The following is a 26,756-nucleotide window of genomic DNA, read 5'->3' as shown; positions in this document are numbered from 1 at the left end:
GACTGTGCGTACCAGCTGTCAAAAATGGTGACAAAATGGTGCCTGTTCTAGGAATTCAGATAAAGTCATAAGGGCCTGGGGCTGGAGAGACGGCTCAGCAGTTAGGAGGCCTTGCTCCTCTTTCTGAAGACCCCAGTTAGCATCCTAGCACCCGTGTCACAATTAACTCCAGGTCCCAGGGGATCTGACAGCCTCTTCGGTGGACACACACACACACACACACACACACACACACACACATAAATGAAATACAGTAATTTCTTCTCAAGTTACAACTGTGTTTGATGGAGTGTCCACTGTTAATTCCAGCACTTGGGAGGGAGAGATGGGCAGATCTCTTGAGTACAAGGCCAGCCTGGTCTACATAGTTTTAGGTCAGCCAGAGCTACATAAGACCTTATCTCACTAAAAGAAAGTTGTTCAAGACCCACTTTATTGCGTGCTATTTTTGTGCTGGGATCTGATGGTATATCTGGATTCTTTGATCTTGTACCCATCTCCCAGAGCAGACATGTTGAAGCCCATTTTTCTAATGAAGTAGCTGAGGCTGAGAAAGTGTAAGGGAGCTTGTGGGGTTGCAGCCCATAGACTGGTGACAGAGCCCAGGAGAGGGTGACAAGCCTTTGAGGACTTAGGCTTGCTCAGCCAGGCCATTGTCCAGGGTTGGTGCCCCTGCAGCTCGGGCCAGGCTCGAGAGCACTGAGCCCTGGCTTTACGGTCAGGAGCGGGAGATGGAGCTACGGAGGCAGGCCCTGGAGGAGGAACGTCGGAGGCGGGAGCAAGTGGAGCGGAGGCTGCAGAGTGAGAGCGCCCGCAGGCAGCAGCTGGTGGAGAAAGAAGTCAAGCTGAGGGAGAAGCAGTTCTCCCAGGTGAGTGAGATGTGGCCGTGCTTGGCTTGATGGTGAGGGATATGAAGGAGGCGGGATGTCCCAAGCCCCTCTGCTGCCCTGTGGAGCCTGTTCTCCAGAAAAGATGGCGGTGGCTTAGCACAGACAGAATTCTACTTGGGACTCATTGGCCACACACACACAAAAAAAAAATAGACCCACTGGGGTTTGTTGAAGTGTGTGCATGCATGACTGTGTTTGTGTGCGTGTGTGTGCGTGTGTGTGTGTGTGTGTGTGTGTGTGTGTGTGTGTGTGTGTGTGTGTGTGTTTTTGAGGTGGGTAGGGTGTGAAGTTGTTGCAGACTGCCTCTACCTCTCATAATCATATGGAATCATAATATATGGTCTAAAGAAAATCACATCTAGACAAACGCTACAAAAACGTATATATGGAGATAGAGACATGGGACTTTGGACACAATTTTAGAACTGGCAGAAGCCGATTGCTACAATCCCAGATGGCTGCTTTGGAGAGGCCATGGTCTTGTCGGACTTTGGGAGCCTATGCTGTACCTTGAACCAACTGCCCATCCTGCATGTGGCGCTGCTCTGGGTCCCAGCCCTCTTCACCGCATAGGACCCTTGGGCCTTGGTCTCCATCTCCTGTGGACAGCCTCACTTGAACATTTGGTTTATATCACTGAGAGACACTGGCTTCTCCTTGAGGAGAAATCTCTCATTGTTCAAACACAGGCCTTACCTGGGGGATGAGCAGAGGGTCTGAGAAAGGGAGCTGGCCAAGGACATCCACCCGTGCGCCTGGTCCCTGATTGAGAACTAGAACTCAGCCAGGCCACTTCTTTTAGGTCTCCATAGTCCTTCCCAGGCTGAGGTCTTCCAGGATCTCCTGTTCTCTCATTTTCTGCTACAACACAAACCATAAGGGACAGGACCTCATACTAGCCTTTGATAAATAATAGTCACCAGAACCTAGGCAGGGTGGTAAATGCCTTTAATCCTAGCACTCTGTAAACAGAGACAGGTGGATCGCTATGAGTTCAAAGCCATCCTGGTTTGCACAGTGAGTTACAGGACAGCCAGAGCTACATGGTGAGACCCTGCCTCAGAAAACAAGAACACAGATAGAAAGAAAAGACAGTACCAGTGGTGCTGGAGAAATGGCTCGGCTGTTAAACACATTGACTATTTTTGTGGAGGACCTAAATTTGGTTCCCAGAAAATCATACAGTGGCTCACAACCATCTGTAGCTCTAGCTCTGGGGGATCCTAGTGCCCCTTCTGGCCTCTGTGGGCACACCCCAGTGTGCTATACACACGTACAGCAGGTGCACACTAATGCAGACAAAATAAACTTTAAAAAATCCCTCTAGAGTTTTACCTCCGTGGTCTGATCTTTATCAGAGAGGCCTGGTTCTCTTGGCTGTCCCAGCTTCTGACACCCCCCAGACTCCCTTCTCCGGCCTCCACCGTTGAGACTAGGGCCTGGTATGAGAGGGAGCAGCGTCAAGCCGTCTTTGCACCTCTTGGCAAGGTGTACATTTTGTGTTTAAGTAATTTGTGACATTGCAAGAGTATGTGACATTTTAAGGTCTTTCTTGGAAAGCAAGAGTAGAAAACTACTTTCAGTTAATGGAGAATTCTCATTAGTACCAGAGGCGGAGTGGACCTTAGCATTTGTGTAGTTTATAGCAGGAAACTTCTAGAAGAGTATGACCAATAGTCACTGAGCAGATCTCTAAGAAGAGGTTCCCCTGACCCCTATCTCTATTAATTATATTATGTGTTTAGTGTATATGAGGGGACGGGGTTGGCAAGAGGTCAGAGGACTTGTCAGATGGTCTCCTATCATATGGGTCATAGGAATCAAGTTCAGGTCATCCGGCTTGGCAGCAGGCTTCTGTACCCACTGAACCATCCTGCCAGCTCTGGTCTTTTGATACAAGGCCTTGAGAGGGCCTGGGAGGTGCTCGCCCGCTGAGCTGGATCCCACCCCTTAGTGCAGGTCTCTTCCGGGGGTCTCATTTTTTCTCGGAACCTGTTCCTATGTGGCCTCTTGTCAGTTCCGTCAGGGGAAACAAGAAGACAACAATGGCTGTGTCATGGTTATAAGTGGAAGAACTGAGTCAGGAGATGACAGCATCTTGCCTGGGCCTAGGAGAGTCAGGAGTGCTGGGTCTCCACTCTGGTCACCAGTCCTGTGAAACCAGTGAACACCGCAGGAGCCAAGAGCGGGATGATGTGAAGTCGTGGGAGGGTCAGGACTGAACAAGAACAAGGGAAGGAGGAGAAAAGAGAAATAACTCTGCTGTCCCTGCACTTTCCCCCCAGGCTCGACCTCTGACACGTTATCTTCCCAACCGGAAGGAGGACTTTGATTTGAAGACCCACATAGAGTCGTCAGGCCATGGGGTGGACACCTGCCTACATGTGGTGCTTAGCAGCAAGGTACCAGACCTACGTGGCCAAGGGAGAGGAGGGACTTTACTCATAGTCAGATCACATTCAGAAGCACCTCTGGGGGCCTTGGGATTTGGCCTCAGTCTGTCCCCGCGTTGTCAGCACTGTCCCAGTACCTTGAAGGCTAGCTGGGGCTAGCCTCTGGAAATGCAGACACAGGCGATGGCCAACGAAGACTAAAGGAGCTGTTTGGAGAGGAAGGCTTGGGCTCCATGTTGGCATACTTCTTCGCTGTTGCTCCCCACCAGGTCTGCCGTGGCTACTTAATCAAGATGGGTGGCAAGATTAAATCGTGGAAGAAGCGCTGGTTTGTCTTTGACCGGCTGAAGCGCACCCTTTCCTACTACGTGGGTGAGTTCCCACAAACTGCCCTTGGGCCAGTCAGGGAGGGGGCCCCTGGACTTCAATGGTTGGGCTGTCTGGTCTGCTAGAAGGAGGCCGAGCTTCCAAGTAGAGGGTCAGAGGATCTAATGGGCCTTGACTTCCCATCCCTGAAAATGTACAGAGTATACCTGCTTCACGTTTGTCCTTCCTTCCTTCCTTCCTTCCTTCCTTCCTTCCTTCCTTCCTTCCTTCCTTCCTTCCTTCCTTCATTATGTGGTGGTGTTGAGCATCTAATAAACTCCAGTCCCTATTTTAGGCTCCAGTGACAATGACTCCCTTGCTGCATACAGTCAGGAAGTTAGATGCCAAGCAGGGTGTTGAAGTAAATACAGTGAGTGAGTTTGCTGACAGAGGAATACTCAGATCACTTCAGCAGTTCCAAGGACTCTCGGGACACTCTAGGAACCAGGAACCTTACTCACCATGCTCTCCCTTTTCCTCACACAGTCCCTGGCATAGACTCCTGTCCCGGAATACCTTCGAACTGTCCCATTAGAGTATGAGCTTCTCTGCGGCCCTCTAGTCAGCAGAGACTCAGCTGCACAGTGAGCAGCCGTCCTCCATATGCACAGCATGAATTCGCTGTGCATTGTGGGCCGGTTGTCTTTGCAGCACAGCGTGCCTTTCTAGAACGTTACTGGGCATACTGGCAGAGCCAAGAGAGTTTTGAGGAGCTTTGCCTTAACACTGAGAGCCTCGCTGGGAAGTAATGTGGGCCACACCTGCCTACCAGTCACTCAGCCCCACCACCAGCAAAGCTGGGGAAAGCAGTCCTACCTACCAGGAGGCGGGAAAGGGGTGAATGCCCAGGCCCAGGGCCTTGCTTGCCCCTCTCAGCTACACCTGTTTAAGAAGCCTTCCCCGGTCACCGTGGGTCCTGAATGTGGAGAAGCCTGAGTGTAGCTAGGCTGAGACAATAGAGGGAAGTTGTTGGCCTGAGAAGCAGAGCTCCACCTCAGACACGTTTCATTGGGGCTGAGACGTTAGGCTGTGAGGCAGACCCTTGGCATAAGTCACGGCAAATTCAGGTCCTGTTCATCAGACTCCTTGTATGGTTGCAACAGCTCATCTCATTTTTCCAAAGGCACTATATTTACACCTGCTTTATGTATGAGAAAAACAAGCCTCAGAAAGCGTTTGCCCGTGGTCTCACAGCAACACAGGCAGAGCAGAGGGGAGGGGCAGCCACTTGTGGAGAAGAGGCAGGAAGAGAAGCCAGCAGAGGCAGAAGGGCAGGAAGTAGGAAGCTGGCTCTGTGTGCCAGGTGCTGGGCTGGCACTTGGCAAATGCGATCTTGGTTCAAGTCTGTGAAACAAAGGAGACCACGTTTAGACGGGCAGCGGAAACAGAAGGAAGCCAGCCAAGGGAACAGATATTTGTAAGCCCAAGGTGTCACCAGCAATGATAGATATTACCAGAAGGCCAAGAAGGAACCTTATTCACCAAAGGTCATTTGACACCGGGTCTGAGATTTGTGGAGAGAAGGTTTTCCACCATGCAAGCAGGCTGAAGCCAGATTGCACAAGACCAAGGATAGGTGGGCGGGACAGAGTGTGGGCAGGTTACTGTTTCCCTGTTACTATTTCAGGGAAAAAAAGGGGGCGGAGGGGCGGGGCGCAATATGACTGGAGGACGGCCAGGAGGAAACGTTGAGATGGATTTAGAGCTACACCAGGTCCTGGGTGTGGCCTGCCTGCTGGACCCACAACCTCCTCCTTTCTGCAACAAGGAATCACATTAGATTAGCACTGGTAAACCCTTCAGGCGCTCGCCTTGCTTGGAACGGCTCCCACCCTCCTCAACACTCCAGCAGTCATCCCTATCTTGCTGTGTGACATCAGCCCGGAGAGTAATGCTGTAGTGACAGATGCTGAGTTCTGTGCCAGACTCTGCTGGATGCTCTGAATGGGCTCTTGCTTTTCACACCTCTCCCCTCCCTCAGACGTGGCAGAGTACTCCTGAGCTCCAAGCCACGCTGGCGAGTGACTAGGCTGTGTGCCTGAACCTCCTCACCGTGTTGTAGCTTTCTAGCACGAGAGCGTCTGATTCCTTTCTGGGTTCCTCAGACTCGGTCATCCCGCCACGATCGAGTACCTGCTGTGTGCCCGGCACATAGCTGTTGACATTGGAGGAGGATATAGGTGTGGATAACAGAGACCCAGGTTCAGTGTTGTGAGCTCTGTGCTGAGATTCGTGATGTCTGTCGTGATGGTCTGCAGGGGGTTCTGAAGGTTGGCGAGGAGTTTGCCGTGCGTATGGACAGGAGGAGATAGTCCTGGGGTATGAAGAGTGGGGTTCCTAAGGGGACAGTGAGAAGCTCGAGAGACTCCACCTAATTCAGTGTGGAGGAGACTGAGACAAAGGTGGGGGAGGGTGTGTTGGTGCCAAGACACGGAGACAGCTGGTTCCCCAAAGAGGAACCATCAGAGAAGGTTGTGCACTGCAGCCTTCAAAGCTTATCCCTCAATTCCTGGTCAGGTGAGCGGCAGGGCTGCAGGCTGAGGCAGGAACTCTAGGAGGAGAGAGCAGGGAATTGGGCCTGAAATAACCTGGGGTGTGGGGAAGGACCCATAGGAAGAGGTTGCTAATAGCTGTCACGTCTGAATTCAGCGATTGGCATCTGTCTCCTGGAGGACTCAGGCAGGTGGCTGAGGGTGGCAGTTGTACCGTTTGATCAGCGTTTGCAGTCACCTGCTTCCCTTCCTCCACACCCAGTGGTCACCTCTGCTCCCGTGGTTCCCCTTTTCCCCTCCCCTCCCCTGACCTTGAATGTTGTATGCTCCGTGAGTGTTGTATGCTGTATGTGTGCTCCATGAATGTTGTATGCTCCGTGAGTGTTGTATGCTGTGTGTGTGCTCCATGAGTGTTGTATGCTGTATGTATGCTCCATGCTGTTCACATGAAGGGAACAGAATGGCCTGAAGAACCCAGTAAGGCCCAGTGTACTTCCATCCTCCTCAGCCCCGCCCCCTGGGGGTGTGTCAGACCTACAGCTTCGTGCTCTACCACTGAGCTCAGGTTTTCCTTTCTGACAGAGACTCTCCCGTAGCCCAGGTTGGCTTTGAATTTGCTATAGCAATAATAACCCTTGAACTTCTGATCTTCCCGCCTCTACATCCCAAGTTCTGGGATTGCAGGTGTGAAACGTCATGTTTGTATTTTGTTTTTAACTACAAAATAATTTAAAGGGATAATTGTGTCTATGTGTGTGCATGTGTGTGTGTGTGTGTGTGTGTGTGACTTCATAAAATAACAGATTTACGATAGTCGCCACAGCTCTCTGTTAGCACACTAACCGTCCCTCAAGTGGAGGTGAGTCAGTAAGAGTGTATGTACTACGTGGTGGATCATTACGTTGCTGCTCTTATGTAAGGTGATGTAGAATTTGTATGTGGTATATATGCAGATGTGTGAGGATGTGCACACCCATCCACGCACACTGAAGAGGCGTAGGAGGGTATCACTCCCTACCGTATTCCCTTGAGATAGCGTCTCTCATTGAACCCGGGGCTGGATTGGCTGCTGGTAAGCCAGCACTTCCCATCTCTCTGTCACAGCCCTGGGTAACAGGTGTGCCCCAGGCCTGAAGACGACTGCAGCCTGCACTCAACCTGCACTCAGATCCTCATGCCTGAGCATGTCGTTTGCTTGTTTCTTGACACAGGGTTGTATTAGGTAGTTCTGTCTGGCCTGGAACTTACTAGGTAGACCAGGCTAGCCTCAGTCTCACCTGCCTCTGCCTCCTGAGCGCTGAGATCACAGTCTTTCCGATCTATTTATTACTTGTGTTTATGTTAAAGTGTAATTAATTTAGAGATATGTATTATGTCAGTTAGGCTAGCCGGGAGCTCAAAACCATCCTGCCTCAGCCTCTGCAAAGTGCTAGGATGCCAGGCGCCTATTCTAATCGATGTGGTCAGGTTATCCATACGAGCTTCACCAGGTTTGCTTCTAGCCGCCATAGTCCTAGCAACTTGGTCGTATGGTAGACGGCATCTCAACAGAGTTCTGATTCACGTCATCCCTGCCTTTAGGGTCCCCCTTTAGGCTCTGTTTCGGACTCCTAGAGGCCAAGACCATGAGTCATTCCCCAGCTGGGGATGTGAGCTCAGGCTCAGGACACTTGGTGCTGTGTCCCGCTCAGCCCAGCCCTCCTTCCTTTGCAGACAAACACGAGACGAAGCTGAAGGGGGTCATCTACTTCCAGGCCATCGAGGAAGTGTACTATGACCACCTGCGCAGCGCAGCCAAGGTGAGGCAGGGAGGACCAGAGTGTGGCTGCAGGAATAGCCAGCAGGCAGGGGTGTCGTGGTGTTGCTCTGGGCACAGAGGCTTCGAGCCTGTCCCCCACCCAGGCTCTGCTCCGCTTCCTGCTCTCTCTCTTTACCAGTTGTCTCCTCCTCTCTTCCTCTCTCCCTCCCAGAAAAGGTTTTTCCACTTCACCATGGTGACTGAGGTACCCCCAACCCCACATAACCAGAACTGCTCATATTAACAGTCCCCGTGCCCTTCGGCCCCTCACCTCTGACTCCCTCCACCCCTCTAACTTGTTCCAGGCCAGCGAGTAGAGGGACAAGGAGCTCTGTGGATTGAAGCCCACTTGTTGCCTTCCTCTCTGGCCAGGGCAGCTGGTGTAGCCCCGAGGGCATGGATAGTACAGATGGGAGCTACAGGGGCAGGTGGAGGGAAGGGCAGGCACTAGATCGGGGGGGGGAATTGATAAAAGGAGACCTTGGGGGTTGGGGATTTAGCTCAGTGGTAGAGCGCTTGCCTAGGAAGTGCAAGGCCCTGGGTTCGGTCCCCCACTCCGAAAAAAAAAACCAAAAAAAAAAAAAAAAAAAAAAAGGAGACCTTGGACGCTGAGCCAGCTAGTCTTATGCAAGTTGCCCTCTCTTGCCAGCCTTCAGACCTCATCTAACCCTGACCTCTGCCCCTCTGGTCTGGGCCACCATCCTACTTAAAGCCTTCTCCTGTCCCTTCTTGGCTTCAAGGAGAATCTGGTTCTCATTGGGACAACCCATGTGACAGAGTCTCTTGTATTAACTTTGGAACTGAATGGTATGCCTCTGTTGGAGTCATTCGACATGAGAGTTTAGAGAACTTAGTACGGCCGTGTGTTAGAATGCAAACATAGGGGCCCTTGGGGACTGGGGTTTGGCCTGTTTGAGACTCAGCCTTAAAAACCGGACTTCCTGAAGACTTTGAGGAGAAAGTCAGACCAGGCAGGTGAACAAAATGTTCTAGGCATGGAGTCCCATCTTAGCACTTCCTGTCTTGCCTTCCAGAGTCCGAATCCGGCCCTCACCTTCTGTGTGAAGACCCATGACCGGCTGTACTACATGGTGGCCCCATCTGCAGAGGCCATGCGCATCTGGATGGATGTCATCGTCACGGGAGCTGAGGGCTACACTCAATTCATGAACTAACTACCAGGCACCTCCTGGGTCCCCCAGGTCAGCCCCAGGATGCCATGCCCTGCCACTTGCTGCTCTGCTTGTCCCTGGAGACAGCGGCACACTGGGCACGGGCCGCAAAGGGTCAGGATGTAGTTGAGTACCCCAGGGCTTTTGTGCAAGAAAACGAAATTGTTCTATGAGGAGTTTGGTGCTTGGGAATCAGGCTCCGGTCCCTAAAGAGCCAGCAGAGAGGAAAGGAAGAGGGAGAGGCCTTGTCGCCTCCTGGGAGTCCAGAAGTGCAGGATTCCCTCCTGGGTCCGGCAGGCTGAAGAGGCATGGCTGAGCTGTGACTCTCAGCTCTGTCCTGGTACCCACTTAGCCCAGCTTGCTTTCTCTCTGTAAAGGACAAATTATGGTACCAGAATCTGCCAAAGATCCCCTTTCTCATCTCATCCCCTCTGCAGGGGTCTGGGGGGTCCTGAGCAGAGCCACGTGTAGAACAGGGGAGCGGCTCAGGCCTGCACTTCCTGCCCCCGGTCTGCCTCTTTCTCCTCCCACCTCCCACTTTTCACTACTTAGCTCAAGGACCAGAGACCTCAAGTATCATTCTCGAGGTCCAGCCCCGTCATCATGTTACAAGCCCATCATCCTTGTCTCCATGGTGACTGCTTCCTCACCATGGTTACATACTAATTGCCATGGCCACTCTGTGGCTCTGCCCACTGCTTCGGCTGTGGGCCACATGAGGGTACATGCCACCATCTCTCCAACCCAGGCCTGGGGGCCTGTCACATGGTAGGAGGAGATAGAGTTCCTCCCGGCTGCAGTGTGTCTCCAGCCCCCAGCCCAGCCCTCTCCCTTTTACTGTGCCTTGCTTAGAGCCAGAAGGGATGATGTCCAGAGATCCAAGACCAGAGAGCAGCATCACTGAGGGGAGAGGAAGCTAAGAGGTCTGCCCTCCCATTCTGACAGGACTAGTTCCCAATAAGGAACGAGGGTGGTAGCTCAGAGTGTCTGGAAAGAAGCCTGAGTTGGGGGCAGGGCGGGCAGAAGCAGAGGCCCTGAGCTGTGGTAACCTCCCTTCAGTTTCCCAAAGGTGACGGGAAAGAAGGACGGAGGATCAAGCCTCCAGTTGGCTGGCCTCAGCCTTGCGCCTTAACACTAAGCCACCTTCCCTGCCCTCCCCAGCACTGGGCCCTTGGTTGCTGGGCCTGGCTGGGTGTTTTGCAGTATTTGTAAGCATTTCAGCAGAACAATAAAAGCATTTTGACTATGTACGTGAGAGTGTGGAAGTCGGCTGTATGTGGTACCCGATGGGATTCAGTTTCTTCCCTAGTGAAAATTACAGTCTTGACCTCTTGGTCACTTCTTGGCTCAGTACACTGTGAGCAGGGGGGGGGGGGAGGGGGGTGCGGGGGCAGGGGGGAGCGCAGGGGGGAAGCAGGGGTTTAATGAACCATGAGCTGGGGCTAGTGGAGAAAGCACAGGCAGTGAGTCCATTCTTGTCCTTGTCACTGCAGCAGAAGACTGAGAAGAAGGGCAGTCACTAGGCAGTGGGGTCCCAGGGAAGCTAACTGGGTCCCAGAAGTCAGCTGGTCACCATAGCGGTCCAGAAGCATCAGGGCCAATCCGTTTGTCCAGCCAAATCCTTCCTGAGAGAGAGAGAGAGGCCAGGACAGTAGGGCCAGATCACTGAGGCCCTCAAGTTTGGGGGACCCCCTCTTCCTGGGGTTTCTGGCACCAGTATTACCATTCAGAATCTCTCCCATAGGCCCACTTGCTGGGCCTCTCAGACCGAAAGGGCACGGATATGTTCAGCAGATCCCAGGAGTTGCCTGTAACTGAATCAGCTCACCCTAGCTTGCTCACCTGAACTTCATACTCCCCTCCTCCACCTGGATGTCCACCATTGCTGATGTCATACTAGGGACAAAACACATGAGTTATAGAGGTGGCTACTACCCGAAGCCAGACCACTCTAGCTACAGAGTAACAAACAGCCACTGAAGGAAGCACCAAGCTGCTGCTCAGACCCCTGCAGTGCCCAAGAATGGCCACCAGGGGTCACACGGTACTGGCTTGTTCTATCTCAGACATGGCAAAGCCTGACAGTCCCTACTTCAACCATGGACTGAGAACCCAATGACAGACTCATACTCCAGTCAGCTCACCTTCTCATACATGGCTGACTTTTGGGAGTAGACTTTGAAGTTGGTTTTGATCCAATTCTGGGCCAGCTGGAAAGCCACCTCCTGAGTCCGGGGGGAAGGTGACTTGGCCAAACCTAGACCCCACCCCAGATAAAGCCTGAGTATTCAGAGACCGCATCCTTACAGAAAAGAAGATTTGGCCTTATGTTCCCCAAGGCAGGAAGGAAATCTATGCCCTCAGATTTCCTTCCTGGACCTGTGGAAACATGCTCTTCATCCAGGGCCTGGGGTTAGAGTGAAGGAGAGGAGGGTGGGCAGCCCAGACAAGTAGAATGGGTATATCAACTGACCCCTTTCATACCTCTGATGACCAGGTCCTGCAGTGGGGCCCAGGCATTGGGGAAGTCCCACTGCTGGCCTGTGTTACGAAGAGAGGTTGGGATCCCATACTGGTAGGTCAAGATCTTGTTGTCCTAGAAGGTTCCAGACATTGATGTGACTGGATGATGGCTGAGGCAGGAGCCAAGGCCGCTGGGCCCCAGATCTGACCCTTCTCACCCTGCTCACAGCCACTCCCAGTGGCCTCAGTGAGACTTGCAGGGAAGGGAGGGTCCTGCCTCCAGGATGCCAGGCTCACCCACTGTCCCCTCACCTCCAAGTACTTCAGAGCCCTGTCAGCCACACTAGGGTGTGAGAAGCAGCCAGCCCAGAGTGGGGTGAGGTTGGAGGGATAAAACTCCAGGTTCTTCTTCCTTTTTTCCAAGTCGTAGTCGAACCAGGCACCCTTCTGCTCGTCCCACAGGATGGCCTCCATGGCGGCCAAGCGCTGGGCCCGCAGGTTCCTGTACCTTATGGCCTCAGTGTCATTCCCTGTGTGGTACTGCCTTTAGACTCACCAGGCAGAGCCCTGGGCACTGACTGCCCTTGGGCCCCTGGCTTTAGATGTCTTTACGGTGCCCCACATGTGGTGCCCATACAGGCTAAGAATCCGAAGGATCATGGAAGGATCATGTTTCCTAAGCACCCACTAGAATTCATGACTCCTTGAACTAATAGCCCTGCCCTCCTCCCTGGGACTTGCTAGTCTGTCTCCCAGGTCCATCATTCTGAGGACTCTTGCTCTAAGGAGAACTTTGGGGAATGGAGAGAGATCTGATGTATGCACCAAGGTGCCCCTCACAGGCCCTAGAAATCTTCACAGAACAGAAGGACAGCAATGTGGACATAAGTGTGAGGTTCTCTCTCTCTCTCTCTCTCCCTCCCTCCCTCCCTCCCTCCATAGGAGTGAAGGCTTGAACTGTCTGAGGAGACCTACTCCCAGTTCCATGGCCAAGGCTGGTGCAGGAGCCCACACTGGCCTGGCTCCTGTCAGGGGATGCTCACCGAGTCTGGAGTAGAAGTTACTCATCAGTTCCTCTGCTTGGCACAGGAACGCGTTCAGGTCAGCAGGTACCATTTTGCTGGTTCGGATGCTGCTAAGCAAACCAGGGTCTGGGCCTCCAACAAGCCATCGTGAAGAGAAGTCCCAGCCAGACTCAGCCCCAGCCTTGAGCTCAGCCCACAGAGTCTCTCGGTCCCCTGTGAGGACAGAACAGTACTACAGGACCAAGCAGCCACAGATCAAAGCCGGACACTTGCAGAGGCTCAACGCCCCCTCCCCTTCTCGCCAGGCAGAGCACTGAGCACTGACTGCCCTTGGGTCCCTGGCTTTAGATGTCTTCATGTTGCCCCACATGTGGTGCCCACCCGGCAGTCCTTCCCCCTCCTGCTTACCTTCTGGCACCGTTTTTGCCAATTCCGCATCTTTGCTGTAGGACTCTGGCCTAGCCAAGAGAAGGACAAACAGCCTCACATGAGGAGGTGCTGAGCCCCTCTGCCAACCAGAAATCTAGGTCATCTTGACCCAGCTACCCTGCCACCTCGACACGCACAGCACGAGAGGGCCTAAGGCTCGCAGGGTCCCCGTCTAATAAGCAAAGCCGCCCCTCCAGCTCGAGGTTGCAGTGATGCTCATAGCAGAGTGAGCTGACAGCAGCAGGCCAGTTTCTCACCTGGGTCCCCCATAAGGGACATAGTAACGATTCAAGATATAGCTTTGCCCTCCTGAGCCCACGGAGACAGTCCTGTTCACAGTCCAGAAATCCAGTTCCAAGGCTAGAGTCCCAATGTTCTCCCTGGGTTGGAGCAGGCAACACCTCAGCTCAGGTATGAAGAAGCCATTACCCTGGGCCCTGGGACGCCCCCAGCACTAGCAGGGCACCCACCGAAGGAAGGCGACATCGTTGGTGTGGGCCACGTATCGCTCCATCATGAGAGTCAGGAGTGGGGGGTGGCTGCGTTGCAGGTAATACACGCGTCCGCCATTGGGGATATGTCCGTAGCTGCCAAGAGGGACTCTGCTTAGATACCTCCTGGCCCAACAGCAAGGCTAAGGCAAGCCCAGCTCCCGACCCAAGATCCCTTCTTACGTCTTCACCAGATCCAGAAAGTTCTGCAGCATACCCTTCACCGTTGAGGCCATCTCAGAGAGAAGCAAGCCTTCCATCACCCAGTATGAGTCCCTGAGAAGGAGCCAGCACTCATCAGCCAGCTCGCACCCTCTGCCCCGTACTCCCATGTTGGAGGGTGCTGGCCCTGGGTTCGCCACACTCTGCCAACCTCCATGAGCCCTTTAGACTTCTGTACTTGGGCACTCACCAGTAGTAGAATTCGACAAAGCGCCCTCCGGGCACAATGAAGGGGTGCTCTGAATAGATCAGGGAGGACCTCTCGGGGTGGCTGAGGACTTCTGCTTTCATCTGGAATCAGGGGAGACGGCCCTATAGCATCAGCCATGAGGGTGGAGGTTGCAAAGGATGGGGGCAGAGGGCCTGACGACCCTCTAGGGAGGCTACATCTCTCATTCCTTTTGTTTCGCTACGTAGTCAAGGCCAGATTCTGGGAGTCTTAGAATCCTCCCTCTCCACATGCCAGCCTCTGGGGTCCCTGGTGGTGTGCTGAAGCTCTGGCCACTTGGCATGGCATTAGGCACAGGCAATATCCATTGTTGTGACCGGATGAGGCTAACGCTATATTTGAGGTCTCCCTTAATCCCTCCAACCACCCTCCCTGCCCCCCATGCCACTTGAAACCAAACTCAGAAGGTGGAGCACACTCTCCCGGGTCCCCTCCCCAGGATGATGAAACCCACTGCCTTCCCCCCAGGAGCAGTTGAGATTGGGAGCAGTGAGGACTGGCATGGGGCCCTTCCCTTGAGTCCTTCTGCAACCTGTTCCTGCCAGTTCTAAGTGTGTTAGTGGGGAGCTTAGCCTTCCTCAATCATTGTAAGCAAGCAGCAGCGGGATGGGGATCAGGCATGTGCCTACTGGAGTGGCTGGTCCCGGGCAGCCTTTGGGAAGATTGCCAGGCAGGAAGAGAGTTCCTCAGCACTGGGCTGAACACAGGCTAGCCACATGCAGCCAAAGTGACTGTCCCTGGGACTGAGCCTGGCACAGAAGCTCAGGAAGGGAGAGAGGCACAGGACATACTCCCCTGCTACGCCCTCTTGGCTGCAGGAGGCAGCACTGGCTAGCCCTGGGGCAGCAGGACAAGCTTGGTTAGCATGGGCGGATGTGAGGGGTTCGAAGCAGATCTTCCCTTCTGAAGTCAGAAGAGCATCCTAGAAGGCTTTTGTTTAGAGCTCAGAGGTGTGTTCTTAGGAAATATCTGTGCTCCTGGGCACTGTGGTGCCAACAAGCGGGGTTCTGTCCCATCCATCCCTGCAGCAGTCATCTGGGCCATAAAGCAGGCCTGGGCCACTGCTACCTTCTTTCCCAGCTTTTTCCAGATCTTGTGTAGCTCCTCGGCCCAGACACGCAGCCTCGCATCTGAGATCTTCTGCAGGAACTGAGGGCTACGAGAGACGGTCCCTCAGGGTTCATGGGGGCAGCCCCACATGGGGGTCCTGTCCTGTCTTCCCTCCAGAGCAGTACCTGTCCTTCCAGTCATCAGGTGTCCAGGGCTGCAGCTCCTGCCCCACGGGCCGGAAGTAACTCTGGACAAATTTCTGAAGCTCTTCCCTAGGGATGCTGTGGTTGTGGGCCACAGCCAGCTCACTGAACTTCTGCAGGACCTCGTCTGGAGAGCAGGTGACATTGAGGGTCAGTGGGTACAGTGAGACTCACCCTGGTCAGGGAAGCCTATGCTTCGTCCCTCACCTGCCTGGTAGAAGACTGAGGACAAGCCAAGGTGGCTTTACCTGGAGATGTGGCCAGTGACATATCCACAAACTGCTTGTCATCTTGGTAGAGCTGGGCCATCTGAACTTGGCGCAGGAGCTCCCCATGGCAGTAGATCTGGCTGTAGAGACAGTCCGAATGGTGGTGATCAGAAGTAGTAGTAGTTGTTGTTGTTGTTGTTGTTGGTGGTGGTGGTGGTGGTGGTGGTGGTGGTGGTGATGATGATGATGATAATGATGACGATGATATAGGATATCTCTATCATGTAGCCCTGGCTATCCTGGAACTCGATATGTAAACCAGGCTAACCTCTAACTCAGAGATCCACTTCTCTCTGTCCCCAGAGTCCTGGGATTAAAGCCATGCACCACCTCTAAGCCTGCCTTTGGAAATGTCTTAGTAAGGCTTCCCAAGCTGGGTGTGGTAGAACATGACCTTAAACTATCAGGACTCCGGCGTTGGGGGCAGTCAGATCCCTGTGAGTTAGAGACCAGCCTGGAATATATCGAGTTCCAGGATAGCCACAGCTACAGAGGAGCCCCTGTCTCAAAAAAAGAAAAGGAGGGGTTGGGGATTTAGCTCAGTGGTAGAGCGCTTGCCTAGGAAGCGCAAGGCCCTGGGTTTGGTCCCCAGCTCCAAAAAAAGAACCAAAAAAAAAAAAAAAAAAAAAAAAAAAAAAAAGAATCTCAGGCCAAGGCTGTCTTAAGGGTACATCAAATTCAAGAAACAAACAAGCAAGATTAGCGGGCTCACTTCCTTCAAAAGAATAAAGCACAGGCTGGAGAAACAGTGAGGATTAAGACCGCTTGCTGCTCCAGAGGACCTAAGTTCAATGGCCAGTGCCCACAAGGCTGCTCACAACGGTCTGTAAGCCCTGTTCTAGTTACCCAATGCCTCTTCTGGCCTCTGTGGGTCCTAGGCATACAAGTAGTAGACAGATGTACGTGCAGATCAAATACCATACACTTTTTAATTAAAAAAGGAAAGAAAGAAGAGGGAAGGTTGTGGGAAAGAATACAGTCTCAGAGGCCACCAGGGGTCCAAGTGGCATCACATTAAGTGGACATAGTGGGAACTGAACCCAGGTTCTCTGGAAGGGCTCTTACCTGAGGAGCCACCTCTGTAGTTCCTCATTCATTACGTTGCTTGTTTACTTCTTTTTTTTTTTTTTTTTTTTTTTTCGGAGCTGGGGACCGAACCCAGGGCCTTGCGGTTCCTAGGTAAGTGCTCTACCACTGAGCTAAATCCCCAACCCCTGTTTACTTCTAAGATGGGGTCTCACTGTGTAAACTAGGCTGGCCTTGAACTCACAAAGACCTCCTGGCCTCTGCCTTTGTTTTGTTCTGTCCTTTTTTTTTTTTTTTTTTGCCATGGTTTGTTAATTTGGGTAAGCTCAGGCTGGTTTTAAACTCTAGATCCCCTAGATCTAGCAGCCTCCTGAGTGGTGAGTTTTACAAACACACCACACGGAGCTCAGCCGGAACTTACTTTTAATGAGGAGAAGCACTCAGAGATAAAGATTTATTAATTAGAGCAAGCAGATCTCTCCCAGGAGGGGAACAAAGGTTGGAAAAGGGAAGAGGAAGGGCAGGTCAAGTCGATGAATACTGCCAGATAATGCCAGGGCCCAGCCCGGGGAGGGCCTCCTGATTATTTAGTGCATATTGAGGCCAAAGTAGTTATGGGCAACACCCTCCACCCCAGCTGCCAGGGCTTAAGGGATAATCTCCCACCTTCTGCCATATTTCCTGCAGGCTTACAATGGGTACTGATCCACTCTGGCTTCCCTCGGTGCAATGGTCAGAAGACACACCCCTTGGGACACCAGGAAGGATGGTTAGGTGCTCTGCTGAAGACCACTCGAGTCATCCCTTTAAGAAGACCTGAGGGCTTGGGGATTTAGCTCAGTGGTAGAGCGCTTGCCTAGCAAGCAAAAGGCCCTGGGTTCGGTCCCCAGCTCCGGAAAAAAAGAAAAAAAAAAGAAAGAAAGAAAGAAAAAGAAGAAGAAGAAGATCTGAGTTCTGCAACACAACGATGTACTATGGGGACCCTCTTCGGTCCGAGCTTTTGAACTGAGACCGGGTGACCGACTTTGTTCCTAACCAACACATGGAACCCAGAAAACAATCAAAGCCCCTCCCTCCCTCTCACCAGGCAGCGATGTCTGCACACCATATTTGGTAATAGATAAGGCACAGAACATTTCTCTGTAATTTTAGCAGACTCTTCTGTGAGGAAGCCGGACACCACCGTGATGTGGGGCGTGCGGGCACCACTGGTAAGCTTTAACTACTTAGTGTAATGGCTCATTTGAAGATGCTGGTGCTGGGAGCTTGAGCAAGGGTATCCTCTGGACAGTGCCAACAGAACGGATTGGCCTGAGAACTGTAGTCCTTTCTGAACTCAGTAGTCCTACCACGCTTGTCTACGGCACAATGACGGACCAAGGAGATGGATCAAGTTACGGCAAAACACGCCCATAGAGGTTATTAAGTAAGAGTGATCATTTCTTTAAATCCATCACTAGTCTTTATCAATGCCTTCAAATACTGCCATACACCAACTGTGCAGCACTGTGGCTTTTATGTAAGTTCTATGATGAGTGGAAATGTTCAGGTGTGGGATGCCGCTGTTAGAAGAGCCTTGGTCAGCTGGGCTGGAGAGTCGGCTGATCAGTTAAGAGCATTTGCTGTTCTTGCAGAGGACCTGGGTTCTGTTCCAAGTGCCCACGTGGTGGCTCTCAACCATCTCTGACTGCGGTTTCACGGTATCTGCTGCCCTCTTCTGGCCTCCATGGGCAATGCATGCATGTGACATATTTAATGTGCAGGCAAAACACTGCTAAGCCTAAAATAAATGCAAGTGTGGCCCAGGCATGCCGGCGAATGTCGTCTTCTTCCATTTTTTTTTAAAAGATTTGTTTATTTATTATGTGTACAGCATTCTGCCTAAATGTATGCCTGCAGGCCAGAAGAGGGCACCAGATGTCATTGACAGATGGTTATGAGCCACCATGTCTTGCTGGGAATTGAATTTAGGCCCTCTGGAATAGCAGCCAGTACTCATAACCACTGAGCCACCCCTCCAGTCCTGGCAAATATCTTTTAATCCTAGTGCTTGGGAGGATTGTGGTGAGTTTGAGGCCAGCGTGGTGACTTCCTGGACAGCTAGGGTTGCATAGAGAGGCACTGTATCAAAACAAACAAACAAAAACCCAGAGTGAATTAATTAAAAACAAACCTGGGTCCAAGCCAGAATAACTGTGATGCAAATTATCTAATAAAACCACCCTCACTCTAATGCCAGTTATAAAGCTGAGGGTCTCTGGGCTGTTCACAGTTCGGAGTAGCTGGTTGCAAACCTCATGGGATTTCTTCTTGATAAGGCACAGCTTCCTTTCCTTGCTTGGGAGCCACCCTGGCACCTTGGCATCAGGGAAGAGAGAGCAAGCTCAGGTGACAAGAAAACAGCATCTGTAATGTCCCCTCCCCCACAGGAAGACCTGGCGGGTCAGGCTGGTCTCTCCCACATCAGGTCTCTAAGCCACCAGAGAAGCAGAGGTCTGTACTTACAGACAGTCCTGTAAGCTGACTGAATGCTGGCACACCGGAGCGAAGGTGTGAGAGGCAGCTCTTCACGTCTTTCTCTCTTACTGTTCCCTGCTGCACGGGACAAATGCCTGCTCCTCCTCCTCTGTCCTCATTCAGGGTCTTATTCTAGAGCGGCCCTGAACTAGTCCTCCCGCTCCTACCCACTGCATGCTGGGATTGTAGGAATGGACCACGCTGCTCCGTTTAGACAGTGCTAGGCACGTATTCTACCAAGGGAACTACAGCCTCAGAACCTTAAAGGCAACGATTTTCCATTATCTTTCTGCCAGACCATTATGATCCACGCCGTTAGCCCAGACTCAAGAATTGGTGAAACCCTAACTCAGTGGCAGAGTCTTCATTCAGCCCAAGGAGTTGGTTTCATGTTTCCTTCAAGCAAAACAAGCATGCTACATGTTCACCTTGGAATAGACACTCATAAAACACACTGTGGGCTCCTTGAGAGCGTCCGCGGGGCACAGGCCTCTTTCTGAGAGCTTTATTTCAGCATTGACCAGAACGCCCTAGTCTTTCATGTGTCAACAATATTTCACGGCCTTTACTTTTAGGGGAAATTTCAACCAATATCTAATAGCTACTGATTACCTCGCCAGCTTGTAATTCTCTAGTTCAAAGTACCAGCAATTATGGGGGAGGGGGGAAGGTGTTCAAAGGCTGCTGCTACAGATGGTAAACAGTACCTGTGGGTGTGCCTATAATCCCATACTCCGGTGGGTGAGGGAGGAGGATGGAGAGGCAGGAATTAGCCTGGACTCCCCACTGAGACCAACGGAGCCATCTCCTCGGTTAATAGTTTAGTTTTTGACACAGGGTCTCACATAGCTCAAGGTAGCCTCCAACTTGCTATGTAGCTGAGGACCACCTACAGGCTCACTGAATTTGTAATTCTCCTGCCTCCACCTCCCAAGTGCTGGGACTAGAAGTAGGAGCCACCAGGCCTTGCTTATGCAGAGCTAGGATCAAACCTAGGACTTTACTCATGCTAGGGGAGGGATTCTACAAACAAGCTACACCCTCATGTCCCACTTGTATATATTTTTAAAGCTTTTTTTTTTTTTTTTTTTTTAGAGAGAGAGAGAGAGAGCGAGAGAGAGCGAGCATGTGCGAGAGAGGGAGTTCATGTTCATATGGGAGTGTCTGAGTGAAGCTACCCAAGGACACAGAGAGGGTGTTGGATGTTGGACCGCTTGGGGCTGAGGTTATTATAGTCAGATGTGAGCTGCTAGGTGTGGGTGCTGGGAACCGAACTCCTATCCTCCAGAAGAGGCATGTATTCTTAAACACCGAGCCGTCTCTCCAGCACCTGCCTGTTCCTTACTGAGGTCCCTTGCCTTGAGTATCAGGGAGTCGGTTCCCTAGGAATTAGATTTGTCATCTCGAAAGCCCACCATCAACTTACCACAGCAGAACCATTCTGTTTGTTTGGTTTCTTGTTGGTTTGGGTTTTTGTTGTTGTTGTTGCTGTTGTCCAGAATGGGCCTCTCTGTGTAGCTCTAGCTGTCCTTGAACTCTCTTTGTAGACCAGGCTGGCCTGGAACTGACAGAGATCCTCCTGCCTCTGCCTCCTGAGTGCTGGGATTAAAGGTGTGTGTGTGCCCAGACTCGCACAAGTGTTCTTAGTACCAAAGTGGTTACCCGGGAGACCTGTGGTCACCCAGGAATGAAAACTTCCTTATCACCTGATCTGTTGTCCTTCCTTTGTCTAAATAGTCCCCTCAGGGGTTAATGCCATCCTCCTAAAACACACACTAAACTCTCTGCAATTTAACTCTGGGACAAGCCACCTGGAGACACGCAGATTCCACACACAGGTTAAGGGAATAGCCCTTCCATAATGAAGAGAACAACCATGAGTTTAGGGGGGCGGGGTCCTCATTCCACCTGCAATTCTGATTAACTGTGTATAAACATAGGGGTTCCCACTATCCCCTCAGATTCCATAATTTGCTAGAACCCAGAACCCAGGAAATCACTACCATGGCTGTATTTTTCTCTTGTTTTTGCTTCTCATGACAGGTTGGCTGTCCTAGAATTTGCTCTGTAGACCAGCCTGGTCTCAGACTCAGAGATTGGTCTCCCTCTGCCTCATGAGGCATTAAAGCCATGTGCCACTAAGCCCAACTGATTGTATTTTTCTCATGGAGAGCAAATAAGGATGAGCCAAATATAGACACACATGGGTAGAGTAGGGAGACTCCTGATCACGGTGATGTTTCTTACTGGGGAACCAACCCACTGCTGTGTCTCCAACCAGAAAGCTTCACCAGTGATTGGAGTTTAGAGTTTTGGTCAGGGTCTCATTACAAAGAGCCCAGTCAGCCGAGTCACTGGTCATGTGATGGAATGCAATGTGCAAGAACCTTCCTTTTCCTGAAGGTCAAATGATATCTTGTGGCCCAAAGGTCCAAGTTCCTAAACACCTTCTTGTGTTTCTGGAGTGCCTGCCCCCATCCTGAGTCATGCTAGAAGCCTCTGGGGACAATGTCACAAACCACCTTATCTTCATAAGCCATGAAGGCCCATGCTAAGCAACAAAGGCAATCTTATCCCACGAGAAATCCCAAGGGCTGAGAGATAACTTGCCAGGAACCTAAGAGGAAGGCCATTCAGAGTCTTCATTACTCGGCAGAAAAGTACCGATGCCCAGGGGGCCATGTTCCCACCTCCTCGTCGCCAGAGTCCCAGAGCCACCCGAGAGGACAGGCTAAGACATCAGAATATGCACCTGATGAGTGTTTACGTAGGACTTGGAGCTCGCTGCCTAGCTTAGGCTGTCATTTACGATGGGGACATCAGGCCACACAATATCAGTTTAATCTTTGGAAACCTACAGGGCTCGCTGTGAAGGGTTCACAAGAAACTCAACGTGAGGACTCAGGGGTGCTTCCTGGTTGTTGCTACTTTGCGTGCACGTCCTCTGCGAGAAGATTGCTGGAAGGTTGAGTTTCTTCTTTCCTGGGCTCTGCCCTATACACCTGTACCTTCAGTGGCTTTCATCCGCAAGCACACATGTGACTGTCCAAGTAGACCAAGCAGCAGCGCTCATGCTAGCACCGTGCAAATGGCCCAACAGGACACAAAATCGAAGAGCTGCTAAGTCCTGCCTACTGCTGAACAAACAAGTCCTGGTGATCGTTCTAGATCCTTCCTTCACACTGCACAACTGGGCATCAATGAATATTCACAGCTCAGTCTTCAAAATGCATCCCTATCGACACCCCAGCCCTGCCTCCCCACCCCGTCCTGTCAACAGAGGTCTTGGTCTCCCTTTCCTTAAAGCCATCTCCACCTCATAGCCTCGTTCTACTTCTGTCCAGGGCACGTGGGACTTTGTGACCCTTGGAGGACACCTCAGAGCCTTTGCCCTGCAGACTCTCTGCCTCCCCTCTGTTCAAAGATGGCTCCTTCCACATTCTATTGGCCCGTTGCCTCCTCTGAGACTCCCCCTTCTGCTTACTCCTTGCTTACTCAGTTCCCCTTCTCTTTGCTCTTCACGATCCTAGGCCCTGTTTTTTTACCCTTCTTGCAATAGCTGGTGATGTGGAGAGGGAGGGCTCCACAAGGTCATGTGGAGGAGAGAATGACAGCTCCATATCTAGGAGGCACCGTGGCACCCCATCTTTGTATTTGCTGATAGAAGCTGATGCTCAGGAGAAAGGATTGGCTTGCCCTGGGACACAAAAAGAGCAGCAGGGTAGGCTGAATCCCATAAGCTCTTGACAGGATCTAGACTCCCCTCACCCCAGGTTAGGCAAAGTTTGCTGGAACAGTGAAGAGAATAGCCCTGCTTGGTCCAAGGAGCAGCTTGGCTGGTGAGCTCTGGCCAGCAGCACGGAGGGTGGGCCTTGGCCAACAGCTCTGGAGTCAGATATAGGTTCTTGCTCCACCACAGTGAGTTTGGTGTCTGGTTTTAATCCTCCTACCCCACAAGCTTGGCTTCTTCCTTCTTGATCCTCTGAGAGGCTGGCCCTCAGAGGCTGAGCTCTCATCCCAGCCTTCCACCCTTGTCTTCCTCCCTACACCCAGCTTCTCCATACCCCTACCTCTCACAGGGTGGTGGCAGGGCCTCCTGGGAGCTAAGTCCCAGCCCCAGCAGAAGCAGCAGGTGCAGCTCCCAGGTCATCCTGGACACGGTGTCTGGAACTGAGTGAGCCCTGTCACCTCTGGCTTGCTGAGCATGGCCTGCTTCACTTGCCTACCCAGGTCAGCCAAAGTCCAGGCTGTGAGGTGTGGCCACTGAGGTGGGATGTGTGTTTCAGCTTCTCGTGGAAGTGCTCACCACTTCAGCCCTCCAGCCACAATGGCCACTACCCCGTCAGCCATTTTCTTCTATTTCTCAATTCTAACTTGTTACACGCTCAGGGACTTTCCTCAGAGTCATACGGGTGGACACCGAAGGGCCAGGACCACAATGGAAGTCACCCAAGTAGGAGTTAGAAACCAAGTCACTAATGCTAGAAGAGACAGTTTCTTTTCTCATTTTAAACAGAATGACTCAAGTCTTCTCCATTGTAATGTCAAACTCGCTGTTATCTACAGGAGACCCTGTAAGGACACAAGACAGTCTCTCAGGGAATGGGTCAGGAAGCCCCGCCATAAGATGATATCTGCACTGAATCTTCAGGAATACAGTCAGGAGGCCATTCCATCACATGTGCCATATGGAGACTTGGTGCAGAGGTGGTTGTGTGACAAGCCGGAGAGGTGTGTTGTCACCAGTCAGTGAAAAGGTTTTGCCAAGGAGCTGGAGAAATAACTCAGAGGTTAAGAATATTAGCTGCTTTTCCAGAGAACCCTGGTTCAATTCCCAGCACCTACATGGCAGCTCACAACTGTTTGTAACTCCAGTTCCAGGGGATCTGACTCCCTCACACAGATATACATGCAGGCAAGTACCAATACACATAAAACTAGATAGATAGAGAGATAGATAGATAGATAAGATAGATAGATGGCAGACAAATAGATAAGATAGATGGATAGATGATTGATAGATAGATCGATCTATAGATAGATAGATAGATAGATAGATAGATAGATAGATAGATAGATTAGATAGATGGATAGATGGATGGATGGATAGATGGATAGGTGGACAAATGGATAGGTGGATAGATGGATAGATGGATAGGTGGATAGATGGATAGATGGATAGATGAATAGATGGATAGGTGGATAGATGGATAGATGGATGGATGGAAAGGTTTTACCAAGACACAGAGGAATTCAGTTCCCTAAAAAGAACCAACGAAAGCAGTGGCCTGAAGCATCAGCTTAGGCTTTCAGAAGCTTGTGCCTCTGAGCGTTGGCAGGGGAGGGGTGAGGAGGGAAGGGGTGTTGGACAGAGCCACAGAGCTCTTGGGAGGCTGCAGCAAGGACACAATATAGTCCGTTCAGGTCTATGGTCTAAACAGTCACAGGGAGGAGGGCACAGGCCCAGGAAGAGTTTACTGGCAGCTGTGACTTCTGAGCTCAGGGATTGGGGTGTCCTTTCCTCTAGGGCTGGGCTGGCAGCTGTAGCAGGGTATTTGAAAAACCTGTTTCTAGTTGTGGTATAGCTCAGCCTTAGCACATGTAAGCGTGAGTAAATGTAAGTTAAAATGTTGAGGAGTCGGGGTTGGGGATTTAGCTCAGTGGTAGAGGGCTTGCCTAGAAAGCGAAAGGCCCTGGGGTCGGTCCCCAGCTCCAAAAAAAAAAAAAAAAAAAATGTTGAGGAGTCAAGAAGGTGTTTAAGATTGAGGGTCTAAGAAGGTGTTTTTAAAGTAAATAAATGCAAGTTGTAGAGGTACAAGAAAATGATTTTATATATCCTTCATTGCTATTATTACACCAAGATTTCAAATTTCAGAATTTTTTTTAAAGGTTTATTAATGTGAGCACACTGTAGCTGTCTTCAGACACACCAGAAGAGGGCATCAGATCCCATTACAGATGGTTGTGAGCCACCATGTGGTTGCTAGGAACTCAGGACCTCTGGAAGAGTCAGTGCTCTTAACCGCTGAGCCATCTCTCCAGTCCAAATTTCAGAATTTTAACATTGATTATTGGAGTTTTTATAAGCTATAGAGCACTGGCTGCTTATGATTCAGTCACAAGCTCAAGATTTTAAACTCCCTTTAGTTGTCTTCTGAATACAAACTTAAGGGAACTTCTCATGCTAAAAACACCTCTGTTCAATCTGTGTATCCAATCCTCCGGACTAAGGAAAGAATGTTCTGTGCCTTTTAACCCAAACCTACAGCTTTTGCTAGGTCTCAAAAAGGCATGGGTCTACCCCTGTTGTCTTACAGACACCTGTTAACTACTTTCCCTAAAATATGGATTTCAGTACAATGGTAAATCCTGATGTGTGTAGTTATGTAAACTAAAGTTCACATAAGCTTCAAGGAATCAAAAAGAAAAAAAAAAATCATAAGATTTGGATCCACCTGCCCCAGATCAAATGGTCTCCAGACAAGTACTTACTCCTGCACTTGAAAATGGGATTTTCCCCGTTGGTCTTGGGATTGCTTACCTTCCCCAATTACTAGACAATTTTAACTTCTGCCCTCAGTCTACATTTGTCTCAGCTGATTTTCACCTGGCTGACAACTCCGTCCAGGGATCACCTGTGGAACACTGAACTCTGACTGGAAGCTGATGTTAACCAGTCCAGCCAATGTGATTGCTCTCTGTCTGTCAGCTGGGTCAGCTAATCAGATGCATCTGATAAATGCCCCATTACCCAGCCTTTGACTTAGCATTTCAGCCTTCCTGGGCCCCCATTACAACTTCCTAATGTCAGCTGGAAGCAGTTACAGAAGAAAAATATGACAGCCATTGTCCTACCTAACAGGCTGAAAGGCTAAGTCAAAAAGAAACACCCATGGCCTACATTGAAAAGGACCCCACTTCATGATGGCCATGAAAATAGGTGGAATCCAATCCTGGACTCATTACTGTCATCTGAAGTTTGTCCCCTGAAAGCATCAGGACCTGGACACGCAATGGGTCATCAGACAATATCCACAGGACCCGGGCCTCAGAGAAAAATTTGAGTCAATGATTTGACTCACTGAAGCTACTCAAAGAGGGGACATGTTGAGATCTGCCCTTCCCCCAGCATATCTGTAGCCATTTTGTTCCATAGCTGCTCCAGCTGTTTCATATTGTTGCTATGATACACCTGCCAGTCACTGACACAGAAAAAGAACTTGACTCAGAGCAGGGCCATGCTGACCACCTACTCTGTTATGTTCTGTTATGTTCTGAGGTTGTTAATCCTAGGAAATTCCACAAAGCTTTACATAGGACTCATCAAATTAAAGGTCAATATGAACAGTTATGTCTAACCTGACCACTGGGCACCATGTCCTGCACCTAAATTTGAGCTCACTGTGCTTTTTGTGGTTTTAGCCTTTATAAAATGACAGAGTAAGATGTTTGTCATTGTGGCTCAGCCTCCAAATTCTGAACTGTAGCCCTAATCAATCAGTATTACTGTGTACATTCAATAAACCATCCTCTCTGGCTGTGATTTGTGTTCGTGGGGCTTGGGGGTGACTCCTGGACCCCAACATTAATGGGATTTAAGAGCTATAAATAAGATGACTCGGCCAATGGGCTCGTTACAGCCTGGAATTTCATTGCCTTCTTTGTTACCTAAGTTATGGCTAATGACATTAATTGATTTTAAAAGATTGGTTTTTTTCCCA

At 50.9% G+C, this 26,756-nt stretch overlaps 2 protein-coding genes across 17 annotated transcripts in view; one reads left to right on the top strand and one right to left on the bottom strand.

The window, feature by feature from the left end:
- Phldb1 (pleckstrin homology like domain family B member 1) overlaps window positions 1-10,361 on the top strand; it is a 47,529-nt gene extending 37,168 nt beyond the window's left edge. For 9 of the 15 annotated variants that reach the window (XM_032911571.1, XM_032911565.1, XM_032911569.1 and 6 more), the window contains 6 exons: window positions 723-869; window positions 3,176-3,292; window positions 3,553-3,655; window positions 7,855-7,940; window positions 8,112-8,144; window positions 8,974-10,361. In XM_032911571.1, the coding sequence (XP_032767462.1) occupies window positions 723-869; window positions 3,176-3,292; window positions 3,553-3,655; window positions 7,855-7,940; window positions 8,112-8,144; window positions 8,974-9,114 (627 nt within the window). In that variant the 3' untranslated portion in view covers window positions 9,115-10,361. The remainder of the gene's footprint in view (window positions 1-722; window positions 870-3,175; window positions 3,293-3,552; window positions 3,656-7,854; window positions 7,941-8,111; window positions 8,145-8,973) is intronic. The other 6 variants (XM_032911574.1, XM_032911573.1, XM_032911572.1 and 3 more) reach the window with 1 other exon arrangement.
- A 2-nt stretch (window positions 10,362-10,363) lies between these two features.
- On the bottom strand, window positions 10,364-23,202 carry Treh (trehalase). Of its 2 annotated transcripts, XM_032911575.1 has the most exons (15): window positions 23,106-23,202; window positions 15,472-15,572; window positions 15,206-15,350; window positions 15,039-15,126; window positions 13,932-14,032; window positions 13,703-13,795; window positions 13,499-13,615; window positions 13,286-13,408; window positions 13,008-13,057; window positions 12,618-12,812; window positions 11,887-12,104; window positions 11,596-11,707; window positions 11,256-11,368; window positions 10,954-11,007; window positions 10,364-10,736 (listed from the first exon to the last, which is right to left on the bottom strand). In XM_032911575.1, exons 1-15 carry the CDS (start codon window positions 23,183-23,185, stop codon window positions 10,596-10,598), a joined length of 1,731 nt encoding a protein of 576 aa, XP_032767466.1. In that variant the 5' UTR covers window positions 23,186-23,202; the 3' UTR covers window positions 10,364-10,595. The 2 variants fall into 2 exon arrangements, with proteins under 2 accessions (XP_032767466.1, XP_032767468.1); XM_032911577.1 differs by lacking the exon at window positions 13,932-14,032 and having other exon boundaries at window positions 10,596-10,736; window positions 15,472-15,568; window positions 23,106-23,185.
- Between the last annotated feature and the right edge of the window lie 3,554 nt (window positions 23,203-26,756).

The sequence above is a fragment of the Rattus rattus genome, chromosome 8 (genome assembly GCF_011064425.1).
Source record: "Rattus rattus isolate New Zealand chromosome 8, Rrattus_CSIRO_v1, whole genome shotgun sequence".
NCBI classification, from domain to species: domain Eukaryota; kingdom Metazoa; phylum Chordata; class Mammalia; order Rodentia; family Muridae; genus Rattus; species Rattus rattus.
This window is presented reverse-complemented; position numbering and strand designations above follow the sequence as displayed.